Here is a 23,490-nt window from a genome sequence, read left to right on the forward strand (position 1 = left end):
TTGTTTCCTGACATCATGATATCCCTATATCCTTGATCTTGACGCTAGACCTCACACATTTGGCCCCAACTTCCGAAAGGAAATCAATTTACAAGCCAAATATTTGGGCCATAACAAGCCCCAAAACTGGCTCTAATTATGCATGGTCACCATGCGGGTCACTTGCCGAATTTAAATGCAAAGCTTGATGGGTCAAAAAGGTGTCCACGTGTCCGAATCCGTACTTTATGCTATATGCTTGTTTGGCACGGCCCGAATGTCTGGTGAAATGTACATTCTACAATGTACATACACATATGCAAATGACCGGAACACAGCAAACATTCTCATTCTAATCGGCAATTGTGTTTGTGTGTGCTTTTTGTTGATGTTGAGTTGTCTTTGCTTGTGTTGCTGATTTTGCCATGGGAACTTCAATTCTGTGCCAACGAATCGATAGTATCCTGGCCATAAAAGGATTTATAGGATTGCAGGGGGTATTTTCAGTTAAACAACTTTGTCATTTTGGTGGTTAATGGGAGTAGAATCAATATACTCTGTCACTAATGTACAAAAATGCGGGTACATATTTTAAAACACTCATTCTAGCTAAAAATATACATATACGAGTATATAAGCAAACCAATGGGAAAATCTAACCACTTTCCGAAGTAGAGTGATATTTATATTTCCTTTTCTTGGCCTAATTGATTTTTATTTTATGTAAATTCTTAAACATTCCCCTGAGTTCGACACTGCCGTCTAACAAGGTTAAAGTCTGCCAAACTCTTATTAAAAGTTTCGGCACTGACCGAAGCTCTTTATTTAGTTACCATGCCAAGAACGTGGGTGGCTTGAAGCCCTTTAAATGAGATCAAAATGAAACACCCGGCCAGGACCCAGTACGGCAACAGTATTCAAATATTTAATCCACCCGGGCAGACTGCACTCACAATAAACCCACTCACCCACTCACCATTGGTGGGGCAGAACCCACATAAAGAACAGCTGTGTCCACCGTGCAGAATTTCATGACACACCGAATGAAAAACCAGGGAGTTGGGTTCGTTGGGTTGGGAAATGGTTTGGGGATGGGGTTTGGGATGTCGACTCTCTGGCCTTTTCGTGTTTAATTGAGTTTGAAATAGGTGCCAGCTTCTCTCTGGCCCCCCAGTTGGTGGGCTCTAAAAATTGGCTTAGTTGTGAGTCCCCATCACAACAGAACCTCTGCAATATATATGGTCCACATATGTACATATATGCATTCCTAGAACTCTTTAAGTCGGCATCTGCTTTGTTGATTTGATTTAATACTTTTGAAGACTTTGTGGCGGCATAAACAATGACGATTGCCTATAAAGTGGCTCCGTTAGCAGCCCGAGCATTCGCTTTGGAATATCAAAATTTAATCCGTAATCGGCCCAAATCCCTTGCCCCCCACCAGTAATTCCGTTTTATGTTTGCCCAACAATCCTTTCGCCCAATTCATTTATTTCAATTGTTGCCGTCGCTTCCGTTGTTCCCAATAAAGACCGTAGTCAACTATACGGCGTAATAAGCACTTTTTATTCTGGAAGCATTGTGAGCGCGGCATTTTTATTGTTTCCGGGGGCGCTCAGATCGACAGTGGGTTAAGCCCCTAGATTTTTCGGATAAAAATATGGCGAGGGGCTTAAAGTGGCAATAAAAGTCTGGCAAAGGAATCTGTGGGAGTTTTAATAGCTGTCTTTATTATATAAGCGGGGGTCTTAGTTTTGACACATCCACACACATTATGACTAAATTAAAATTTTAAAGATTATAATACGATCCTCGAAACTGTAAGGTACTTTTAGGACTAGTTTATTTTGAAGGTAATTTTTAGTTAAAAGTTATAGGTTTCTTTTAAAACTATTTAGTTTTCCAGCTTCTCGTCTTAATTATAAATAGTAAAATTATATTCGATTAAATTAAATCATACAAAATATAAAAGATGTTAAGATATTTTGCCCCCATTGTAGAAACCTTCAGTTCCACTTCGCCCACGCCCCTAGCTTTTCCAAATGGGCGTGGCTGATGGTGCGCGCTCTTATTTGCCGACTTTCAAAAAACCAGCCTAAAGTTTGCCAACATTCGTTTCATTTTATAACCCGAAACGAATAAAACAAAGCAAAGTTTCAAACTTTTTGTTTAGTCCTTGAATGACATCGTTGTCTCCCGACTTATTTTTATGTGCCAGCGCCAGCGGATTGAAGCTCCGCCCCCGAAGGTAAGCAGGTGGTGCCCGAAATTTACTTACCAAGTACTTATTTGCCTATTTCAAAAGCCATTTGTATAAACGGCAACGGTTCGGGACACCCCCTCTCCCCCAAATCCCACAAGTCCCCAAGAAATGTAATAAAATAAGCCTCGACTTGACTTGGCAGCTGCATAAACAAATACCTGATAAAGATGGCTAGAGGGTCCAAGAATGGGTCCTCTCTGGACCCGGGCCACTCGAAAGAATTTGCATAAAATGTTGCAGCATTAGCCGAAACAGGACCCATTACACATTGGGACAATCAGCGGATTCCCCCGCGAGCTCCGGTATTTTTTATTAAATTTTATTATTATGTTTTGCATAATTCTCCCTTTTTTATTTCTTGAAATGGCCCCCAAAAAATTAGCAGAGGTATGCAATGGCAAAAAACCCTTGGCACTTAGCCGGGCTTCTAAGATCCCCGGCCAAATACTTTTTGGCAAACTTCCGAGGCTCTTCAAGTGGAAGCCTTTGATTTAAATTTACACAAATTCGTTTAAGGCCCGCGAATCCGAGAACTTTAACAATTCCCGAGGAAGACCTTAAATAGAAGTAAGCCAAAGGATATATATATTTACAGCACCCCGGGGACTTTGGAAATCGGAGCCAGAAGATAGCCGCCAAAGTTCAGAGCGCGACCGCAGAAAACTCGAATGCGACAATTAATTTCAGTGAATTATGACCGCAGAGTGGAAAATGGCGCTAATGTGACGGCCTTTGCCAATTTGCTGTTTGCTCGGTGCAGTTTTTGGGGCCAGAACCGAAAAACACGAACAGCTGTCAGAGGGCATCCGTTTTTCGTTGGCGGTGTCCGGTGAACTTTTCGGGGGCACGGCGACCGCAGACCGAAAAAGACAGTCGGTTCGAGGACAATACCGAGGGATATCCCCCGTTTCCATGGTTCCCTGGCGTGTCGTTAGCAATATGACAGCTAGAAACCAAAACCGAACAAGAGCTCGAACCCTGAAAACGTTGCGTATACGCGATATGCAGCGAATGCAGCGAGCCTTCGAAACTGTCACAGCCACGCCAATCTGGGCTTAGAAACAAGGCGTCGATCTGTGTTGCCATAATTCATAGCCAAACATTTCAGCACCGCGGCTCTAACTCTAACTAACACTCATGCTCACACTCACGCTTTTCCATTGTTCGATGCACGTGCCCGGGAAAACACAAAGGATGAATCCGGGATAGCGGAAAAAACCACGCAAAAACGCAACAAAATGGCAGCCGGAATGGAGGAAAAACACGCGGAAGTCGCGAGCTTAGCAAGCTGAAAATGCTCGTAAAGTACAATGAACCGCAGAAGCTGAAAGGCGGTGAATTCTGGGTGTCTGGAGCTAGGATGTGGGTGAAGTTGAGTGGATCTGTGCTTGTGTCCCGGCGAAAAGCGTAGAGGCGTTGGCTTTATTTACCCGGAATCCGTGGAGCATAAGGAGGGGTACGTACTATTCGCGAAACTGATTGTAACAGTGCTGCCAAGTAGATAATGAAAGAAAGAAATTTTTTAAAACTTTTAAATTTGATACTAATATGAGTATTTTATCAAGGGTAATTTTTTTAGTAAAACTAAAACTGAAAAGAGCTGCGTTACAAAGTTAATAGGATATTAAACAAATATTTGAGTAAAACGTATGGTTAATCATGAAATGCTTTCAAAAATGTAATGCTTTAAGAACATTATCCTTTTTCACTTTAGCATTGTATATGAGATCTGTCAGAAAAACGGGGACACTGTAACCCATAAAATACTTAATTATTAAGGGTACTGTAACCCAAAAAATACTTAATTTTTAAGGGTACAACTACTACTTGGGGACTAACTTAAATGAATAGTTCTTAGTCAAGGAAGTCAAGAAGTCAAAGGGTTCAGTAACAGAGTGAGTACCGTACCGCGAATCTCCCAGTCAGGCCACTCCAAATGCAGCACTCTCACTTGCATTCCGCTTTTTCCGCTGCACTTGGCACCATTTATCCCCCGTGAGTGACACCTGAAAGAGTGACAGATGGTGGTGACGAGGAGCTGGAGAAGATCCCAGCTCCTGCACTTTATTCCAGCTCTTAATTCGATGACAACAATTGAGAACCACAAGCCACCGAATCGCTAGCTGCCGAATCCCTGGGTTAATTTAATGTTGTTCACATCGCAGTACTCCTTAACGTCTTTGTAGTTGCTATAGGGTGTATTCCTGGCATCTATTCGCTGGATGGGTGTGGACAAGTCCTCCAGATCCTCTTCTATCCTGTGGTAGACGTCGCTCATCTTGCGACCCTTGCAGACAGTAAACTCCCCCTCGTCGAAGAGTTTTCGTCGCATTTGAAAGGTCAATCCATGTGGAAGCAAGGTTACACTTTTCAATTGCGAGGTGCACAAGGAGGAGTTGCTCGTCCCCGACATTGTCAGACTATCTGACTCCAGTTTGGCCGCCAAGGCCATCTCATCTATCGACGGGGTCTTCTGCGGATACGGAGTGGACGACCCCTTGGAATGCATATTTCCATAATCCCGATTGACGGACACCCGATCATTAGCCATGGCGGGGTTTATCTTGAAGCCGACGGGAAAGTGGAAAAGGTTCTTGGTATGGCCCTTCTTCATTTTGGTTAGGATGCCTATTTTGGTGGACTTCCTGGCTGCGACAGTCTCAGTTTTGAAACCCTTTCCGGTGAAACTCTGGCTTTTCCCCAGCATTGTATATTTGTCTTTCTGTTTTTTATTTAGTGTTATTTAAGTTGTTGCTTGTATCATGTATATATTTTGTCTGTCCTTAAACTACATTCTCTAGGCCTTTTTCGATTTCCCAAACCTTTAATCAATCTGCCATACATTTCCATTTTTCATATATTTAATTGCCCATATCCAAAAGCAAAATCCAAACAGCACAACAACTTTTTCTAAAACAAAGAAAATAAAATTGTATAGCAATTAGTGCTAAATTGGTTGAAACCTGAATATCAAAAAGCCATTCAAATTGATTGAATAGATTTTGCCTTTAACTCTTCAATATTTCTATTTCAACTTTAAAATACAAATATAAATACAATTACGCTGATAGCGAAATCAAACCAAGTTAGTCTAATTATGTTGAAGTAAAGGCCAAAATGGGTCACAAAAAGTCGCCAATCTTGGAAACTATAAACAAATCAGGCTTCAGAAAAGTTTGCTGCCACCCAAAAGTTGATGGCGCCCGCAGTTTGAAAGTTTTCCATTCAATTCACTTAAGACTCTTTTCGCCTTTCGCGTTTGCATTTTGATGTGGCAATATTTTCCCACCCCACTTTTTCCACTAACTCGTACCTTGATGGCCCCGTTTGCAGTGAACTTTTCCTGGCCAACGGAAAACTAGGCAAAAAACCCGGGCAGACCGACGACCAACGACCAACGGAGTCGTTGCAGCTAATGGTGTTTATTGCATTTACTCCCCAGCTGCCACTTAAATCGGCGACACTGTGGGCGGGTTTTGGGCTTGGGTTTGGGTGTGGGTTTGGTGGTTTACCAGGTGGGGGCTTGGTGTTCCAGTCTGGATGGCAGGAGCAGCAGCAACACCTGCAGCTACGCAAATACCCCGCAGGCGGCAGACCGATGGACGTTGGACTATAGACTCTGCAGCCCACATCTCCATCTCCAACCAGCTGCCTTCTCCGCTCGTGTGGAAGAAAGTGCAAAGTAAATGCACAACACACAGTCTGCCTGGCGCCGCCTCTGGTGAACAGGTGAACCAAGCAGGGGGCGTGGCAGGTGGCAGGATACGGGAGGCAGGACCAAGGACCAAGGCTGCCACAGCTGCGGGTGCAGCCAAAAGAGCAACTCACCAAGCAAGAAAGCAAGCAACCCAAGCTGTTGTGGCACAGATTTGGCTGACGCAAAGTTTGATTAAATCACATGACAGCGGTGGAGGGAGGAGGCTGGCCAGCGGCTTCTGGGACATGGATTCAAGTGGCTTGATACCAGTGCACAGAGAAAAATTCTGACCACATCAATTCTATATTTTCAAATTTAACTCGAGAATTTTCGTCTATTAGTTACTCAGCTAATCAGAGTTCGAGGGAGATGGAGATGTGCATGCAGCAAATCCGCTGTTTCTGAGGTTGCACATAACTTTTACAACTTGAGCTACGCAAGCACCTCAAGAATTTGCATTCCAAATCACAACGAAAACGCAAACGATTCCTTCTAACTGCTACATAGTTTCTAATCTAATATACCTTTTTACTCTAAGAGTTACGGGTATACTAAGTACAAAATTTGTAGCTGTTTAAGAAACATTTAAAAATATACTATTTTGATGTAAGCAGTTAAAGTCTTTAATAAATTAACAAAATACTTAAAAAGAAAACAAATTTTATTAAACAATTTCGGCCTTATATAAACGGAGTTTTCGATTTTCAGTGCAGTTCCACAGAGCCAATGAGCCAGTGACTGCGGGCGTCGGGAAAGTAAATAAATTCATTAAACGTTTAGAGCTCGCCAGGTGGTTTGGTCCGGTTGCCTTTTGTGCCCGGGTAAAATATTCAGTTACCCGGATTAAGTGGATTACCATTCAGCAAGCTGCATTGTCCCACAATCTCAGGGGCTCCTGACAAAAGATTGCTGCGGCGGCGATGTAGTATTGCATTTGGAATGCTATTTTAGAATCCGATATTAACAGGAATTTTGGGGGGTTTTTCTTTCTTACACGGCTTTTGCAGGGCGTCGCGGATGGCATTTAAAGCTCGTAGATCACACGACGCATCACTAGAAATTTTAAGAGGACCGTGAGGAGTACAGGATAGGAAAGTAGAACTGTAGTTCGTCAATAGACACGTACAAAAAGATGCGGATACACAAACGGTAACGGGTACGGATACGTCTACGACAGACACAAATGGGATGCGGTTAACGTCTAGGAAGGGATGCGGCAACATCTATGGATGGGATGCGGCAACGTTTACAGATGGGATGCGCAACGTCTATGGAGGGGATGGAGAGTCATGGGAAGCCTCTGGGCTGGGCGGATTGAGCAACAGCTCCCAGGTATCCTCCTCCGAATCAGAGCCAGAGGCTGGAGGATCATCGGACTTCGGGGCCTGGCAGCGATTGCACTTGGCGCGGTACCAAAAGTTCAGATTGAAGCAGAATGCGCAGGGCCAATCGGTCTTCTGTGGCCGCCAACGACGGGCATTGCTGGCTCCCGATCCCGATCCAGATGCCCCCCGATCCTGGGCAGCTGTCAGCTTGGTCGCCTGGCACCTGTTGCAGCTGGCGCGCCACACGAAGTTGCTGTTCCGGCAGATCATGCACACCCAATTGTCGCTGGCCGGCTTCCATCTCAGCGCCCGCTGGCGACGTTGGTTCTCCGGGCAGTTGAGCTCCTTGGGATAAATATAGCGCACACTGCCCCTCCGGGTGGACAGATAGGCGGGCAGCACGGTCAGTGTTTGACCCATGAACTTGGCTCCACTCAAACAACTAATGGCCGCCTGGGCCGAAAAGGGAGTCGTATAGGTAATGGTGGCCTCACCCTTGGAGCGGCCCGTCATCTTATTCTTGTAGACGAATATCTTCGGTTTGTTAGTGGCCTCGTCCGTCTTGATCATGCCCATCTTGCCAAAGAACACGATAATATCGTTCTTGGTCACATTCAGGCGCATGCCCAGCACAAAGATCGTATCCTGCTGGATGACGTACTGCTCCTGGCCAACATTCAGGTAGGGGTTGTGCCTGGGGAGCGGCAGACGGGGCATGAAGTCGGCGGCGGTGCGGGGGAAGACCATGTAGGAGGTGTTGCCACCCATGCTGGGCGAGAAGGGCGGTCGCTGCTCCCGCTGCTCCTCCTCGGTTAGCTGGTTAAGTGCTCCAAACTCCCCCATTTCGGTCAACTCTTCCCGATCCACTTGCTCCTCCCTCCGGTTGGTCTCCATCTCCTGGTTCAGGGAATCTCCTGGCGATGTGGGGCATGAGGATGAGGTGCTGGCCACCACAGAGGAAGAAGGTGATATGGACATGGACTCGTCCAACTGAGCCGCCCCCTCCTCCTCTCCTCTCTCTACATTGCAGAAGCGGTCCTCATCCCGGCCTATTAATAAATTTCCAGTGGCATCGCCACTGCCGTTCTCATAGCGATAGATATCATTGAAAGCCCTCCGGGGACTTCGACCATCACCCGTATTCTGTTGAGGATTGGGGTTGGGATTCAGGGCAGGTCCTAGCTCAAGATCCATAAAGTTGGCATGAAACATCTGGTGCTGATTCGGATTCAGGTTCGGATTCTGGAGCTCCTCCTGTGGCTGCTGGTCAAGTTCTCCGGCTCCGGTGTAATTTTGAGCGTAGAAAGGATTGGAGTACACCACACTGGCTGCAGAGTTATCCATTGCAGTTGAATATATTGCTTTAGCTACTGGTTGTGGGGCCTTTACTGCTGATCAAACACGAACCGATTCCTTGGGATAAATAAAAACTACTGAAATCTTTGATAACATCCAAGAGACTAGGCGTAAAAAAATGAACTGAGTTTTGGATCTTCGAATCTTTGATAGATTATCCACTGGCCTACTCAGCTGCCATGTTCTATTAGGTAAGAGGTACGATTTTTCGAACTCAGCATATAGGAAAATATGTGTTATATTCGTTATAAAGAACCGTGTCAAAACTAGTTATACAAAATAATTGAATTTAATTTTAATCAAATAACAAACAAATGTTTTTCATTTATTTGTGGGCTATAAAATTATGCTTTGTACCTTAAAATGTAAAAATAACAATTCTTTGGAATGTTTTTTAATCTCAAAACAAACACACAAAAGAAAATAATCCGAAGAAAAAACAAAAACATTGAATCATGCTAAAATAAAAGCCCGAATGTCAGCCATTCGGTAGCAAAAAAAAATATTAAAATAAACTCCACAATGCCTGCATTAATTTGATTCAATTATGTGGAATTTATTGAGTGAAAAAGTATTAATAACCGGAGTAAAAATGCAATATTGATATTCAATTGGCTGGCTCTGTTATACACTCACCTTTTCATAGATTTGACCTGATTTTTCTATCGGTAGTCTATAGTTGAAAGCACAAGAGAACTATGCAAATTTCCGTGATTGGCGGCTAAAAGTGAACATCCAACCACTTTTGCAGTTCACTGATGACTTTGCACTTCGCTTGCCCCTCCACGGGAAAATTGATTCATAATTTTTTCGCATTTTCACTTTAATCAGCAAACTTTGATTACATTTTCACAGCGAAGGGAGGTGATTTCCCCCACCTGAAATCAAGTTAGAGTTCCCTAAATTCCATGCATAATTCCCCAAAGATATCTGAGACTCAAGCTCATATTATTTGGAACCGAGAGTCATCCTTTGGCCGGCCAATCAAGTTGGCCAGCACTCATCAAGCCAATTAGCTGCCAATTACCCCACTAATGACCGACCACATTAACCCGAAACGGAGGCAAGAATAATGCCCTGCCACACTGAAGAGATGTTTATTAATATCCCAGGTCTCGAACCCGGACCCGCTGATAAACGCAGCTGCCACGTTTGTCGCCCAGCCAGCAAAACATTTTCACCCGCCATTCGCTTTTATGGCCGCCTCTTTACGACCAAGTCCGCTGACCTTATCGCCCGATTCCGGGGCTCCAAGAGATCCGGTGTCCTGGTGTCCAGGATGCCATGCCCCCGTCTTCATTAGCAACCATCTTCTGGGGTATGGTGTCAATTTCTCGGAAATGGGGGTGGCGGTCATTAGGTCAGCGTCTCCAGCAGCTTTGCTTGCTGCCAACTAGCTTTTACTTTAACCCGTCAAAAATTTTACCCAAGAAATTAAGTAGCGAGGCGAACAACCGCCGACACGAAATTAAAAATCAACTGTCTTGAAGGGAAAACAACAAGGGAAATGGAAACTGTTGCTGGATGGGAAAAAGTTCCTATTCCGCTGGCAAACTTTGTGTGCGCTCATAAAAATCGAGACAGGACAGGGTAAATTGTCTTGCAGGATAATTGCACAAAAGTTTGACTTTGAAGCGGGTTTGTAATTGAAAAGACAAAAGCGCAGCGAAGGAATTGGCCCGGAATATAAGCTGCAGTGGGATCGCGTTTGGGTTTAGGGTTTCTGGAGCTCTGCAGCTCTGGGAACTCTTCATCATCAGCATCATCTCTCGGTGAAGTGCACACTGCAGCTTTCATGTTGTCTTTCGTTCCGTTTGGAGCGGAGGAACAGCTAATGAATTGGCTGCCTGCCGAGGCAAAGCAAACAGAGAGCACAGCTCAGCAATCTACCTGAATAAACTGACACGAATCGGAAGGTGCATTGGATATCGTAGGAGGTGTACGTATATATGGTATGCCCACCCCCACCCAAAGTCCAATTAATGGAGTCGCACGAGCTGCGCTGAAAATCAATATTCATAAAATGTAATACACATTTAATTGAGACAGATTGCCTGCATTCATTATAGGATGCAATGGGATACGTGCAATTAGGGGCTTAACTGTCTTGGGGGCTACACATTATACAGTGATTCTATAGAGCACCTCGAGAAAATTGTATAAAGGGATGTAAACATTGGTGTAGCTGTATTTTACTTGGTGGGGAAAACAATAAAGATAAATCTGTTAAAGTCAATGAATGAACTACTCACAAACATCAGAACTAGCTAGTACTAAATAAATTGTTAGAGGGAGAACATAATGGGTTTCATAATTTTCAGGTCCGATTCCGGTCCATCTAAAGTTAAGGTCAAGGCCCCGGGCTGAGTAATACCTACACTTATTCGCGAAACATTTCTGCATGGGAGCAGAAAAAAAGGAAAACCCTGGCAGTTGAGTTCCTCAGCTTTTCGGGGGTTTATGCAGCTGGCAGCACAGACACAAAATAACAAGCAATAAAATGTGTACGTGTCTAAATTTTAATATGGTTTCCCTACCGACCGTATGTACATCCAGTTGAAATGCTCATGTACATTCGCATTCCCCTGCATTTGCGGAATGTGTGGATGGGTGGGTGGCTGTGTTTGCTAGTCCCTGTTTATTTGACTTGCTACTTATTTATTACGCAGCATAATGAAATTTCACGTAATCCTCATTAAAGCCAGAACAAAGGCACCGGAACATGGGGTTCGGGCAAACAATTTGAAGGCGTCCTCCCAGTGTCCTGTGTACATTTGCACATTCAAATCTCAGTCATGACTCAATTTCAGCAAAAGAAGCGAGTGTACAGAAGGCAGGGTGTTTAGAGGATGGAGCCCCTCTTTCCGGATCCCCACAGATTATCGACTTTTGAAGCACGGGCACAGCAGACGTCTCCATCGCCCACACGTCCAATACAAATAAATCAGACAAAGCATATAAATCTAAATTGTATCGCATTGTGGCGCATTTCGCCTCACCTTCGGCTGCTTTATTGGCAAATTGGCGGGTTGAGGCATAGGTCTTTGTGTGCCAATCTTCCAGGCTCCCACTTGGGAGCACCTGAGTCGAGTATCGGGTATCGGGTATCCTTTCGATTGGCTGCTACGTTGACTTCCCATCGATTTTCACTGCACCACTACAAATCGCCTGCCATTCAGCCTGGTTTTTCCTGCGGTTTCCATTGTGCTGACAGTGCAATTATCGATGGAGTGTATTGAAAGCTGAATTTCAGCACTTTCAAGGAATAGTTAGAAGGGTTATACAGGTAAAATTGCCTCACAATTTAAAGCACCACTTCTTCAACAAACTAGGCAAACTTGGGTAAACTCCACGACCAGTTCCACAAACTGTTCCGGCTGATCCTCGTACACACAATGACCTGCGTCTAGAATTTGGACAACCGTATTTGGAAAGTACCTCTGCATTATGGAAATACTGGTCGAGGTCACAAACTCCGACTGAGAACCGGCGATGAGCAGGACTTCGCCCATATAGGGACTCAGTCCACCTATAGTGGACTCGTAGTCGATCATCATTTCCGCCCAGGAGCTCAGAACCGCCTGGGGATTCACTGACCAGCCGAAGGTGCTATCCTGCATCTTGCGCAGATTTTGGATAACCCTCCGCAGTTCGGAGACATCTTGGACCACATCCTGGAAAATGGGCAGGATGAACCTGCGTCCCTCGGAGAGCGAGAGATTCGCCGGAATGGTGGGCGCCACCTGAATCATCATCTCGAACACCTCGCGAGTGAGATAGAAGTTACTGGGCACCGGAGCCGGCGTTGTGTCCACCAGGATGACCCGCTCCACGAGCTGCGGCTGAGTGAGGGCTAGGGTCATCATCGCCCGGCCACCCATTCCATGTCCCAAGGCCACGATCTTGTTCAGACGCTGGTGACCCATCAGAGCCTCCACATCGGCAGCCAGGTGGAGCGGCGAGTGACCCGAGATATGCGGACTGAGACCATGATTGCGGGCATCCACTGTGATCACCTGGCGCAGACCATGCTGACTAAGGTTACTGGCCACGTGGCGCCACGATGCCCCCGACAGGTTGAGGTCGTGCATCACCACAATCGGTGGCGCCTCCATTTGGTTCCTCGGAGTGCTGTAGGAGACGTACTCCAGACGGGTTCCCTGCACAAAAGTCGCGCGGTAGTTGCGCACTGCCTGAGTTCTGGCCAGAATCGCGCTGAGGATTCGCTGTCTTACCATGATTACGGAAAATTTCGAATACCCGCCTGGTGCTCCTTTTGCGGGAAATACTACTTCTATATATTTATGATTTATTTTACGTAACGCTTATACACAAATCGCTTTAGTTTCAAGGTTTGCTCTATTTTCTCAAAAGGAAACGAAGATATTTGATAACTTTTCTTCAAATCTAATTCTCATTATCACTACAACTTGAGAGATGACTTAAAACTCATCCACAGATTATAATTCTTTAGCTGTAAATATTGCTATATATTCACAATAAACCTAGTCTACATGAATATTAAAATTTTTATTAAGATTCTCACAATCCTAAATCCCCACAGTCCACTGTTTTATTAAGAGATTACATAGGAATAGTTTTTATTGGGCGAAAGCTCTTGATAAGAAAATGTATTCTGTTAATATAACAGTTGCTCAGTACCCAATTAAGTATCAAGAATGGTTCATTGTAACAATATTCATTTATTTATAAAAGCGTATTTGTTTTTCAATGCACCTTGACCTTAGATTAATGACCTTTATTATTTTTTTTACAATTAAAAGCTTGGAGGAATGACGGCTGCCTAGGCAATAGATTGTTAAGCAGTTCGGTCTGAAAACCAAAAAGTTGGGTGCTGGTTTGGGCCAACCTCAAGAAAGAGAGCTGACTCAACGGCCTCCTAGTGAAGTTTGGCTGCGTCTGATTAAACCTGGAGTCCGGGGCGAAGTAGGCTTTATGTACCAGGTCCAGAAGCAGAAGGATCGTGTGTTGCTTAGCCAATAACTTATCGTTAGCATACAGCTTCCAGCAGAATTGGTTTAAAGTACTATTGATGGTTTCTTCCAGGAAAAAGGGAGGTCTGAAAGGAGTATTGTTGTACTCCTTGCAATTACTTGGCTTGTAACTATTTAACATATGAAAGGCTAAGTGAATTCCTAGCGGGGTCATCTGAAAAAGGTCATGGCTTCCCAGCTCAAAGGTGGATTTCGCCAGTAATTGGTAAGACACTGTTATAATGTTCCTCCTAATGGATACTGTATTCGATTTCAGAGGTCGGTAGTCTGGCCTTTTCAGCAGTCGCCAAAGGCTAAACTTTTCATTGGCATATCTTGTCATGTCGTCTTCGTCGGAGAACTCTAAGTCCTTAAAGTAATCGGTTACGAAATCACGGCGATTAACGTCCTCTGGAATTCCTCCCAGCCTCAGAGTCAAATTATTTATATTTTCCCGTAGAGCTGTAATCTCTGATGTCGTCCAGTTTAGTGGGTTGCCTTGCAGACTAATGTTGATTTGCTGGCGAATTGATTCGAAAATCTTCTGAACTTTGCTCTGTAACTGGCTCACATTTTCGGGGCCCAAGAAACGCTCCTCGTACAGCAAGTTGACGGCTAGTCCCATTCGTGCCGCCACGTATTCTACACAATTTTGAGTCACTTGAATGTCGGGAAGCCTTAGTGCTATTTCAAAAACACTTTCAATTTTATTCTTTTTCTTCCAATCGCTGGCATTGAAGGTCCTTAAAAGCCGTATGAAACGAAGCATGTATTTCCGATACTTAATATGCACTACGGAGCTCGGTGAAATAAAGCGACCGTAGTAGTAGTTGAGAAACTTGCTCAGGGATATTTGGAACCAGTTCTCCAGTTCTTCTACAGTTAGTACTTGCTCTGGATCTATATCGCCTGATCTCGAGGCCAGACATATATTATACACTCGCTGCGTCTTCCATTCCAGGCTGCCCTCCTCAAAAGTCTGATTATTCAGTTCTTCGAACAGAATTATGAACTCGGGTATTATTGTCGGCAGCTTCACTGGTTTTATGTACTTAACTGAATAGTTTTGAAAGTTCTGGCAGGGATCGGCACTTTCATCTATATTACCGAGCATTTCGTTGAGAATTGCGATATTTGGATCGGCCTTGGGGACTTTATCATCTTCAGCGACAGCTACAATGCTAAACAGCAGGAGGCTGCTAATCCAAAATAGAGGTCCGATTCTCTTCATCGCAACTAGAAGACTAAATGTTCTGACGGAGGGAACAGTCGTAATAATTGATTACTTTCCAAAAGAGACCTCAAAGGTTAAGCTCTGCTTATCAAGTAAAACGAAATACGCACAAGTCCAATTGAAACACAAGAATATATTATTATTGCCTCTTTTTTGCCTATGCAGAATTTAAATCTGACTCAGAAACTTTTTTCTATAAAAAAGAATGTTATGTTCTGGGAATCTTATCTATATGAACACTTAAAAGGTTTATTTAAAAAGAGTCTTAAATGCTAGTACCCATAATATTAAATTAAATGTGGTTATTTTTACCGTTCAACCTGGGGATATCCCGAATACGCCCCGTTACGTCTGTCGTCTCAGGACACAATGGTATTAGCCGTAATCCACTGGGGCTAATGCCTCGTTTAACGCTCGGGAGTCTAAGCGCTTTCATGTCGCTTACAGTTGTGGCGGCGAGTACAAATCCCCAAATTGCGTAATAAATAAAATGCATTTGCGTGGAAAATTAGGAAATGGCAGAAAGCACTGGGAAATGGGGCAGCGAGAGGGGGTAGCAAATTCAAATTTCCACATTTTCATATTTTTACATTTTTATAATGTTAGCTGGCTGCGTTTGCCATCACAGAGGGCATAAATCTTGGCAAGTGCTCAGACACAGACACAAACAAATCGCCTCAGACATTTCTTGTTACTTGAATTCCCTTTTGCTTGCACAAATCTAAAGATTACGATGGAGTCTGTTTGTTCTTTAAGACCCAGCCAATGGACTCCATCTAATGGCTGGAAACGAAATGAATACAAATTTTGAAAACTATTTTTATCCAGAATCTGCAGCCTTTGAACTTCGAGGGTCCCGGAAATACTGGATTGAGCCATCAAAAGTGGGAACACCCCATGTCTGTCTCCGCTTGACAGTAGTACTTGATATCCAATTTCAGACTATTGACACAATGAAGCACTTGAGTAGTACTTCGCTGGCGGAGGAGAACATAAAACGAACTAAACAAATAAACTGGAAACCTCATTTGGAGTCATAAAAACGAGGAACTTTCGAATGCAAACCGAAAGTTGAAGACGTGTTCTTGTTTCGCCCCTTTTCCAATCAGCCCCATTGAAAAGTTTAGCGACAATGAAATACCCCCAAACGCGAATGGATACGACCCCTCAGGAATCAGACCTCCAAATGCCCATCAAAGGCTTATCGTCAGTCTGTCGGCGCATTCCATTCTAAGCCTCGGACGCTGTCCTGTTGCCACGCGGCTAAATACGTGGCAGGATTGGGGGAATGCCTTTCATCTCCATGGCATCACAATATCTGGGAGATTGGGAGCGGGAAGCCGGCAAAATTATCCGCGCAGGTGCACTGGATCCTGATTCAGCAGAAGAGCTGAATGCGGAGAAGGAGTCCTCGAGAGTCACTTATAAACAAAAACAAATGCATGCAACAGATAGGTACTTTAAACGCAAGTGGCATTTGGAAAAGGCTTTCAGGCAATATGAGGTCTTTTTAACAATTAAAATTTTCAGCAAGTGTACTACTAATTTAAATTTTCGATCTTAAAGCTGGGATATCCTAAAGTTTGAAGGAAATTTCAGGATATATTTGAACTCATACAACATTAACCGATTCGTTATTTGTGAAGGTTTATGTACTGGATGTTATGGGAACACTTCCTTTAGCCTAGGGCAGAACCATGAGCTTATTACCGTTTCATGGCTTTGAAAAGTGCTACCATATAAGGAAAAATATATCTCATATCCATGGAAGAGGAAGAACACATGGCGCCTTGATTCAAAATTTAATTCAATGTTTATTTTCGTTTGCTTAATAAATATAATAGAACAGAGAAGGACGAGAAGGGATTATATAGGATAGGACAATTAAAAAAAAAAACAACTGAAAATTTGCCTCTGCTTCATAATGTTTTTAAAAAATAATTATTAAATAAATAATAATATAACTATTCCGCACAAGCAAAACTGATATTGTGCGGTAAGTATTTTGATCTGGGGAGTATATGTTAATCAATGATTTATATTCAAGTCCCAACAAATGTTATGAAATATATTTTACGAATCAAACTCAGATTAATAAAGTGCTACATAAAATTCTAACAAAACCCCTCCGTTTATATTATCCCCTTCTGTATTAGATATTACTTTTTAAACATATTTGTAAACCGGAACACCAGAAATCACCTCAACAACCCTCGACCAAGCACGACCAATCAAAACGCGCCAAACTGTTGCCAATCCAAAATGGCCTCCAAGCAGATGCTTCCATCCTACGGGGAGGAAAATCCAATAAGCAAAATTCAGAACAGGACCAAGCTGACTTGGCAGGTCGTAAGGACAATCAGAATTTATTGCAACACAGTCTTCCAAGCAGAACAGACCCAAGGTCTGACTTCCAATTGCAGTAGTTATCCAATTTAATCCAATCGGACAGACAGTCATGCAGCATCCACATCCCAGTGACCAGCCCACCTACATGCCGGATGTTCCTTTCCAGCCGCTTTGGGGTCAGGAGGCTCCTCCGCCGCCCATAGTGCCCTACCAGGAGCTCATCGCCGGATTTCCCTGCACCGATTTGTGTGAGTACCTCTAGGAAGAATCTCCATGAGAAAATATTATAAAATGTATTTCCAACATCACAGCTCTGTGGCAGCGATCGCAGGTCACACCCTTGGTTGCCCAGCGTTCGTCGACAAATGGCAGGGCCAACGGGTCCTCCAGCTCCTCAAAGAAGACCCGCCGCCGGGTGGCCAGCATGGCCCAAAGGAGAGCTGCCAATATCCGCGAACGCCGACGGATGTTCAACCTGAACGAGGCCTTCGACAAGTTGCGCCGCAAGGTGCCCACGTTCGCCTACGAAAAACGGCTCTCCCGCATCGAAACCCTCCGTCTGGCCATCACCTACATAGGATTCATGGCGGAGCTGCTCAGTGGGACACCCTCAAACTCCCACAAGTCCCGGTCGGAGGTCTACAGCACCATGAATGGACACCATCAGGCGCCACCTCCGGCAATCCACCCGCACCATTTGCATCCCGCGGCGGCTTATCAACGCGACTTTGCCTCGCCCTATAACCACAGTTTAACTTAGAGGGGCTCTTCAGAATTATCAGGGAGTTATACACATTAGACTAGACTAATTTTATAGTCTACAACTATAAAATAATTATATAATACAGCCGAAAACCGATTGGTATAGTGTAACGCCAGCAAAAATAACTACGGGAATTCCTAGAAGTTCTTAGTTGTACCTTCTCCGATAAGTTTTACTTAACTACTTGTATATAAAATTTAATGAACCATGTTAATCAGTACTATAAATAAATAATTGTTTAAAAAACATTAAATATTCTTTTAAGTTCTAAGTATATGGTAACATTTTGGAAAATACTATGATGTGAAGAATGTATGAATTATAAATTATATATGTAGGATTGGATTAACCTAAACTGATCAAAAAAATGCCATATGTGATCTATCACAACTCGATCTTAGGGTAATATTATTAAACGAGTTTTCTTTATTGATCCCTTTTCCCTTTTCGGTAGTGCACACTACACTACACACTACACACTACACTACAGAAAACTGTCATGATGATAATCAAATGTTCTATTTTGGATAGACATAGTGAACTATACTGTGATGTTCCTAGGTCGTAGAAGTACTTAACTTATAGGTACACAGGAATATATTATGGAAATTAAAAATTATTAGGGAGATAATATAATTCGGTAATCGAAATTGTAAACAAATTAGATGTCTAAACATAGTGGTGACTTTAAAGTCAAAAGAACCACCGACCTACACCTGATAATCCCCCTAAACACAACCCGCACTTGTTACTGAAAATCCTAGGCAAAACCAAAGCGAACCATGTCGTGATTTGCGTGCGAATTTTCACAGCTGCTGGAAGGGAACACATGTCCACGACTATTCGGTGGTCTCGATGAAGTCACATTGCATAGGGTTCCCTAAACGGAACCCAAAAAGAGGATGAAAACTATTATACAAAATTTGACAAGGCAAACAAAGCGTGAAATTATTATTAATAAATTGATGCACTCGGAAGGGGAGAACCAAAAAGGGAGGGCAGCTATTCAAAGTCAATTGTAACAACCCCTATTTAAGGATAGCCCAGAAGCAAGTGTAACACTTGAGGGATTGATGCCAGCTCCTGGCTAAATACCAAGGAATTTTTGCGTTCAACGCCCATTTCCAACAGATTAGCGCCCCTCGTACGGGGACCAAATTAATTCGGAACGGATATTGCACGGATATTTGGGCTCGGAAGTCAAAAGTAGACTGCTACCTGGGGGTTGACTTCGCCCCTTGTGGCTGATGTTTTGGTAGTTTGGTGTAAAATATGTTTTGATGAATTTGTGACACTTCATGGCGAATTAGATCGTTTTCAGGGTGGCTTGCCACACCCTTTACCCTATAAAGTGGACTCACGTGTCGGCGATTAGCGCATCAGTATCTCCATATCCCTAGATCTTAACTCCTTAAGTTGATCTTTCCGGCACCTGTGGTGTGGGAAACTAGCTTAGTATATTAAAATATATTTTATTTAGTCCCTGCCACGTGTTCCTAGTTAATTTTATCCCATAGAATCACAGTTTTCATCCATCGACTGAGATTGACTATCCGATCCCTCCCCTTGCGCTTTGTATGTCAAATCGGTATGACAAATTAATTGAATTTCGTTACAATTTCTGGCATTTTTCGCAATTTTTCGACACTTTTTCCGGACTCAATTAGGGCAGAATCCAATATATATTAGGTCATGATAGATGGGATTTAAGAAGAAATTTAGCAGATGTTTTCAAAGCTTCTTAACTTGCGAAACAGTTGCGATTGCTTCGAATAGTAGAAACCAAACCTATCACTCTCATTTTTTGCGAATTAATAGTGTGTTCTAACTGACTTATCTAAGATAACTTGAAAAGCAACAATCATGTATGCCTGACTTCATAAATTTCAATCATATAACCCACATTCCCTATCTACACGCACTTATCGATTCTTGTGTACACATATACGTGAAAAGAACTTGCCGGGTGTTCTTAGTTGTCATAAAATTGCCGACCCAAGTTCAGTTTGCAATCGGGAACGGAGGAGAATGTCGAACCCAATTCTAGTTACGCAGATATCCCAAGATGCCTCTCTGCCGAATTGGCTGGAACAGCAGGATCTGGAGGCCTTGGTGAAGCAGGATATTCCAGAGTTTAAGAAAATCGAAAACTTTCGATACAAGTGGGAGATTCAATTGGCCCAACCTGCACTCTGTGCTCATCTTCAGATTCTTTTAAGAGGTAAGTAGTCTTATAAATATTATGTGTCCCTTGTAAACTAACAATCAACCAACCACAGACAACAAGAAACGCCAAGTAAGTTACCTAATCAAATCACCAGAATCGGTCGCAACCGGCTTCAAGGTGCCCATAGAAGGGGATTTCTCAGTTGAACGTCATATTTACGAGAATGTACTTCCTTCCCTGGAAGAGCTCTATAAAAATGCGGATAAGATCATTCACTTTAGTCCACCAGTTATCCAGGCAAAGCAAAAATCAAACCATCTTTATTTGGAGTATATCTTAAACAAAGGTTATTCCGTGGCCAATAGTCTAAAAGGTCTGTCCATAACCACAATGGAAGGAGTAATTTCAAAACTGGCTGCTTATCATGCCGGAACAGCTTGCTATATAGCGAAGAATTCCAGCAAGATTAAAGAGCTTCCAAAGCTTGGGGAGAACTCGAAATTGGGGAAAGAGGCTGCCGAACTCAAAAGCTTGTATCAAATGAGGTTTCACGAGAGTCTCCGATCGAATGAAGCCAGAGAGTACGAAGATAAGGTGGTGAGTACTAGCAAGAGTCTACTTATAGATACCTTTCTAATAATTCCAAACATAATTCTCAGAAATCATTTCAAAAGTATGTGAATTCGAAGACCGAGGTTTTGGATTTTAGAACTTCCTTCAATGTGATTCTTAATGGATCCTGCTGGCCGAATAATGTTCTTATTCAAGTCGATGCCTTTGGCAATGTTAAGGATACGCTCTTCAGCGACTTTCATGCTGCCAAATATGGTCCAGCTGTTTACGATCTTTTCAGCTTACTCCTCACGGCGCCGGCTGAGAAGTCAACCCGATTTGATGGCTATGTGAAGTATTACCACGATCGTTTGATCGAAAATCTGAACCTACTCAAGTTTCAAGGAAAGAAACCTAGCCTCACGGATCTGCAATTGGATTTACTGAAATTTGGTCATTGGGGTACGTCGGAATAGTATAATTTCTATACGATAAAAGCTAACTGTGCTCTCTAAGCAGCCTTCGAGTTTGCCACGGAAATCCTGCCTATATTGATCTCGGATTTTGGAAACAACGACGTGGATGAGCTCTTCAAGAACCCTGTGTTTGGAACTCAAATAAGAGAACTACTACCCTGGCTAGAGAATCGCGGATACTTCGAAGAAGACTAGACAACGACCTTCTACCAAAAAACTATAAATATACAGCCATTACAATGCATATCGACTATCAGTATCAAAATACAAATAAATGCAGGCACGCTTCCAATTAGAAAAGCTTTTGGGGGATCCACCTGTTTGATTGCGGGGGGGAAGAAATTTGATAAGAGCTTCGTGAAGAGTTTAATTAGGGAGATAAACAAGGTCGTATTTCGCCAGTCATCGCTGCAAAATTAGTAGCCGTAATAATGAACCGGCATAAAAATAACTTAAACCTGATCATCAGAGTTCAAGCAGCAAGATCAAATTTCTGGACTGTGACTAGAAAGACTGATTGAGCACTTTTTTCTTGCCGGTCAGGCACGAAAGTGGCTCTTGCCTCATAGACTATCGTCGATCCGAACGAACAGGTCCACCCCGATCGAAAAGCGTTCCCACGCGACGGACTTTAGTCATCCAATGAAATTGAGCAGAAGCTTTTAAACGAAAAGCTCCAGTTGATTAGAGCAATATAAGGCAGCCCCCCACAAAAGTAGCGTAAATTACTACACCAGAAGGTAAACGGAATGGTTCAGGGAAAAGAAGACACTGAGCAACTGCCGGCGTGGCTGGATCAACAGAAGTTCGAAGAGTTTATAGAGCGCGATTTTTCGAATCTTAAGAAAATTAAATCATTCCAACTGGAACCCTCAGCCGGAAAGGGTGAAAACTACACAACGTTACTATTGAGGGCTAATTTTGAATTGGAACTGAAAGGTAAGTGGGGTAAAGAAAATTATTGAAGAAAGTTACATTATAAGTATTTTATTTGCTTTCCGTTTAGATGGCTCCCAACAAAGTATATCGTATATGGCTAAAGTCTTGCCGAATTCTGGAAACCGCGATAACGTCGCCAGTTGGAAAGTATTCGACAAGGAGCGTCAGACCTACGGACAATATATTCCGGAATTTGAGCAGATGTACAGAGAGGCCGGAAAGGATATTACATTTGGACCACGTTACTACGAGGCAAAGAATCAACCGGAAGAGGAACTGATTGTTCTGGAGGATCTGGGCAAGCGGGGATTTAAGAATCTAGACCGTCAAAGTGGCTTGGATATCCTACATACAGAGGCCATTTTGGAGAAGTTGGCCCAGTTCCATGCCGCCTCCGCCGTGCGATTCGAGCTCAAGGGAGCCTATCCTGCTGAGTACGATCGTAATGTGTGCAGCCAAGAAGACACCTTTAGGGATTTCCGGGAAACCCAAACCAAGGCCTACGTTGAAGCCTTCCCTCTCTACGAAGCCTCTCATTTGGCAAAGGCAGTGGTAAGAATTTAATATAATATGGAATACCAGAAGGAAACAATATATAACTTATTTTGTTTAATAGGAATCCTACGGCAGTCAAGCGGAGGACATGTTTCAGGCGTATGCTCCTCAGATTGAAGGAGAGTTCCGTGTCCTGAATCACGGAGATGCCTGGTGCAATAACTTTATGTTCCAACATGATGAGACGGGAAATCTACTTGAAACCTACTTTGTAGATTTGCAAATGAGTCGATTCTCGTCGCCTGCCCAAGACTTGCTCTACTTTATCCTCTCCTCCACCCAATTGGACATAAAGATAGCCAAATTTGATTACCTGATTATGTACTATCATAAAAAGCTCACAGAGAGCCTAAAGCTACTGAAGTATTCAAAACCACTGCCTTCACTTAGGAGCCTACATCAATCGATCTTTACTCACGGAGATTGGAGTAAGTATTCATATTTTAATATAAGTGATACAAGTTATTAACCCTTTTGCCATGACAAACAGTTTTGCCCATCATATCCCTTTTGCTGCCCATTGTTTTGGTGGATTCCAGTGACGATGCTAATACGGACAGCTTGATGGACAGCGGGGGAGCTGGAGACAAGTTCCGGAACAACCTGCTTCAAAACCCCCGCATCATTAGACACCAAAAAGTGATTCTTCCCTGGGCCTATCATCGGGGAGCCTTTGAAGTCACCAAATAAATGTGAAAAACTGTTGATATTATTTTTATAAGTAAATAAAATATAACGTTAGACAATCACATTATCAGTTTGAAAATTTTTATCACTTATTTTTTGTTTGAGACCTGAGCGTTGGGTTTATCAAGTAGTGCGGCTGTTATCACTGAGCTGT

The 23,490-nt window shown here is 43.2% G+C and overlaps 6 protein-coding genes across 6 annotated transcripts; 3 read left to right on the top strand and 3 right to left on the bottom strand.

Moving 5' to 3' along the window:
* Positions 1-4,361: 4,361 nt before the first annotated feature.
* On the bottom strand, positions 4,362-4,856 carry I-t (inhibitor-t). The gene has a single exon (XM_017080882.4). It carries the CDS (start codon positions 4,854-4,856, stop codon positions 4,362-4,364), a length of 495 nt encoding a protein of 164 aa, XP_016936371.4.
* A 1,726-nt stretch (positions 4,857-6,582) lies between these two features.
* LOC108014733 (uncharacterized) lies at positions 6,583-8,761 on the bottom strand. The gene is made up of 2 exons (XM_036819749.3): positions 7,066-8,761; positions 6,583-6,992 (listed from the first exon to the last, which is right to left on the bottom strand). Exon 1 carries the CDS (start codon positions 8,606-8,608, stop codon positions 7,208-7,210), a length of 1,401 nt encoding a protein of 466 aa, XP_036675644.3. The 5' UTR covers positions 8,609-8,761; the 3' UTR covers positions 6,583-6,992; positions 7,066-7,207.
* Positions 8,762-10,969: 2,208 nt separating this feature from the next.
* LOC108014734 (sn-1-specific diacylglycerol lipase ABHD11) lies at positions 10,970-12,984 on the bottom strand. The gene has a single exon (XM_017080913.4). The coding sequence runs from the start codon at positions 12,856-12,858 to the stop codon at positions 11,941-11,943; it is 918 nt and encodes a 305-aa protein (XP_016936402.4). The 5' UTR covers positions 12,859-12,984; the 3' UTR covers positions 10,970-11,940.
* A 4,204-nt stretch (positions 12,985-17,188) lies between these two features.
* On the top strand, positions 17,189-18,070 carry Fer3 (48 related 3). The gene is made up of 2 exons (XM_017076926.4): positions 17,189-17,445; positions 17,509-18,070. Exons 1-2 carry the CDS (start codon positions 17,307-17,309, stop codon positions 17,955-17,957), a joined length of 588 nt encoding a protein of 195 aa, XP_016932415.1. The 5' UTR covers positions 17,189-17,306; the 3' UTR covers positions 17,958-18,070.
* A 1,860-nt stretch (positions 18,071-19,930) lies between these two features.
* On the top strand, positions 19,931-21,467 carry LOC108011711 (uncharacterized). Its single transcript, XM_017076925.4, has 4 exons — positions 19,931-20,181; positions 20,240-20,724; positions 20,787-21,141; positions 21,199-21,467. Exons 1-4 carry the CDS (start codon positions 19,989-19,991, stop codon positions 21,348-21,350), a joined length of 1,185 nt encoding a protein of 394 aa, XP_016932414.4. The 5' UTR covers positions 19,931-19,988; the 3' UTR covers positions 21,351-21,467.
* Positions 21,468-21,872: 405 nt separating this feature from the next.
* On the top strand, positions 21,873-23,400 carry LOC108011721 (uncharacterized). The gene is made up of 4 exons (XM_017076943.4): positions 21,873-22,094; positions 22,162-22,646; positions 22,711-23,077; positions 23,140-23,400. Exons 1-4 carry the CDS (start codon positions 21,905-21,907, stop codon positions 23,337-23,339), a joined length of 1,242 nt encoding a protein of 413 aa, XP_016932432.4. The 5' UTR covers positions 21,873-21,904; the 3' UTR covers positions 23,340-23,400.
* The last annotated feature ends 90 nt before the right edge of the window (positions 23,401-23,490 follow it).

Source organism: Drosophila suzukii, chromosome 3 (assembly GCF_043229965.1).
Source record: "Drosophila suzukii chromosome 3, CBGP_Dsuzu_IsoJpt1.0, whole genome shotgun sequence".
Classification (NCBI taxonomy): Eukaryota; Metazoa; Arthropoda; class Insecta; order Diptera; family Drosophilidae; genus Drosophila; species Drosophila suzukii.

Coding starts and splice junctions, on each gene's coding strand:
- I-t (XM_017080882.4), bottom strand. CDS start 4,856: ATGAAGAAGGGCCATACCAAGAACCTTTTCCACTTTCCCGTCGGCTTC.
- LOC108014733 (XM_036819749.3), bottom strand. CDS start 8,608: ATGGATAACTCTGCAGCCAGTGTGGTGTACTCCAATCCTTTCTACGCT.
- LOC108014734 (XM_017080913.4), bottom strand. CDS start 12,858: ATGGTAAGACAGCGAATCCTCAGCGCGATTCTGGCCAGAACTCAGGCA.
- Fer3 (XM_017076926.4), top strand. CDS start 17,307: ATGCAGCATCCACATCCCAGTGACCAGCCCACCTACATGCCGGATGTT. Junction 17,446..17,508: donor ATTTCCCTGCACCGATTTGT/GTGAGTACCTCT, acceptor CCAACATCACAG/CTCTGTGGCAGCGATCGCAG.
- LOC108011711 (XM_017076925.4), top strand. CDS start 19,989: ATGTCGAACCCAATTCTAGTTACGCAGATATCCCAAGATGCCTCTCTG. Junction 20,725..20,786: donor GAGAGTACGAAGATAAGGTG/GTGAGTACTAGC, acceptor CATAATTCTCAG/AAATCATTTCAAAAGTATGT. Junction 21,142..21,198: donor ACTGAAATTTGGTCATTGGG/GTACGTCGGAAT, acceptor CTCTCTAAGCAG/CCTTCGAGTTTGCCACGGAA.
- LOC108011721 (XM_017076943.4), top strand. CDS start 21,905: ATGGTTCAGGGAAAAGAAGACACTGAGCAACTGCCGGCGTGGCTGGAT. Junction 22,095..22,161: donor TTTTGAATTGGAACTGAAAG/GTAAGTGGGGTA, acceptor CTTTCCGTTTAG/ATGGCTCCCAACAAAGTATA. Junction 22,647..22,710: donor CTCATTTGGCAAAGGCAGTG/GTAAGAATTTAA, acceptor TTTGTTTAATAG/GAATCCTACGGCAGTCAAGC.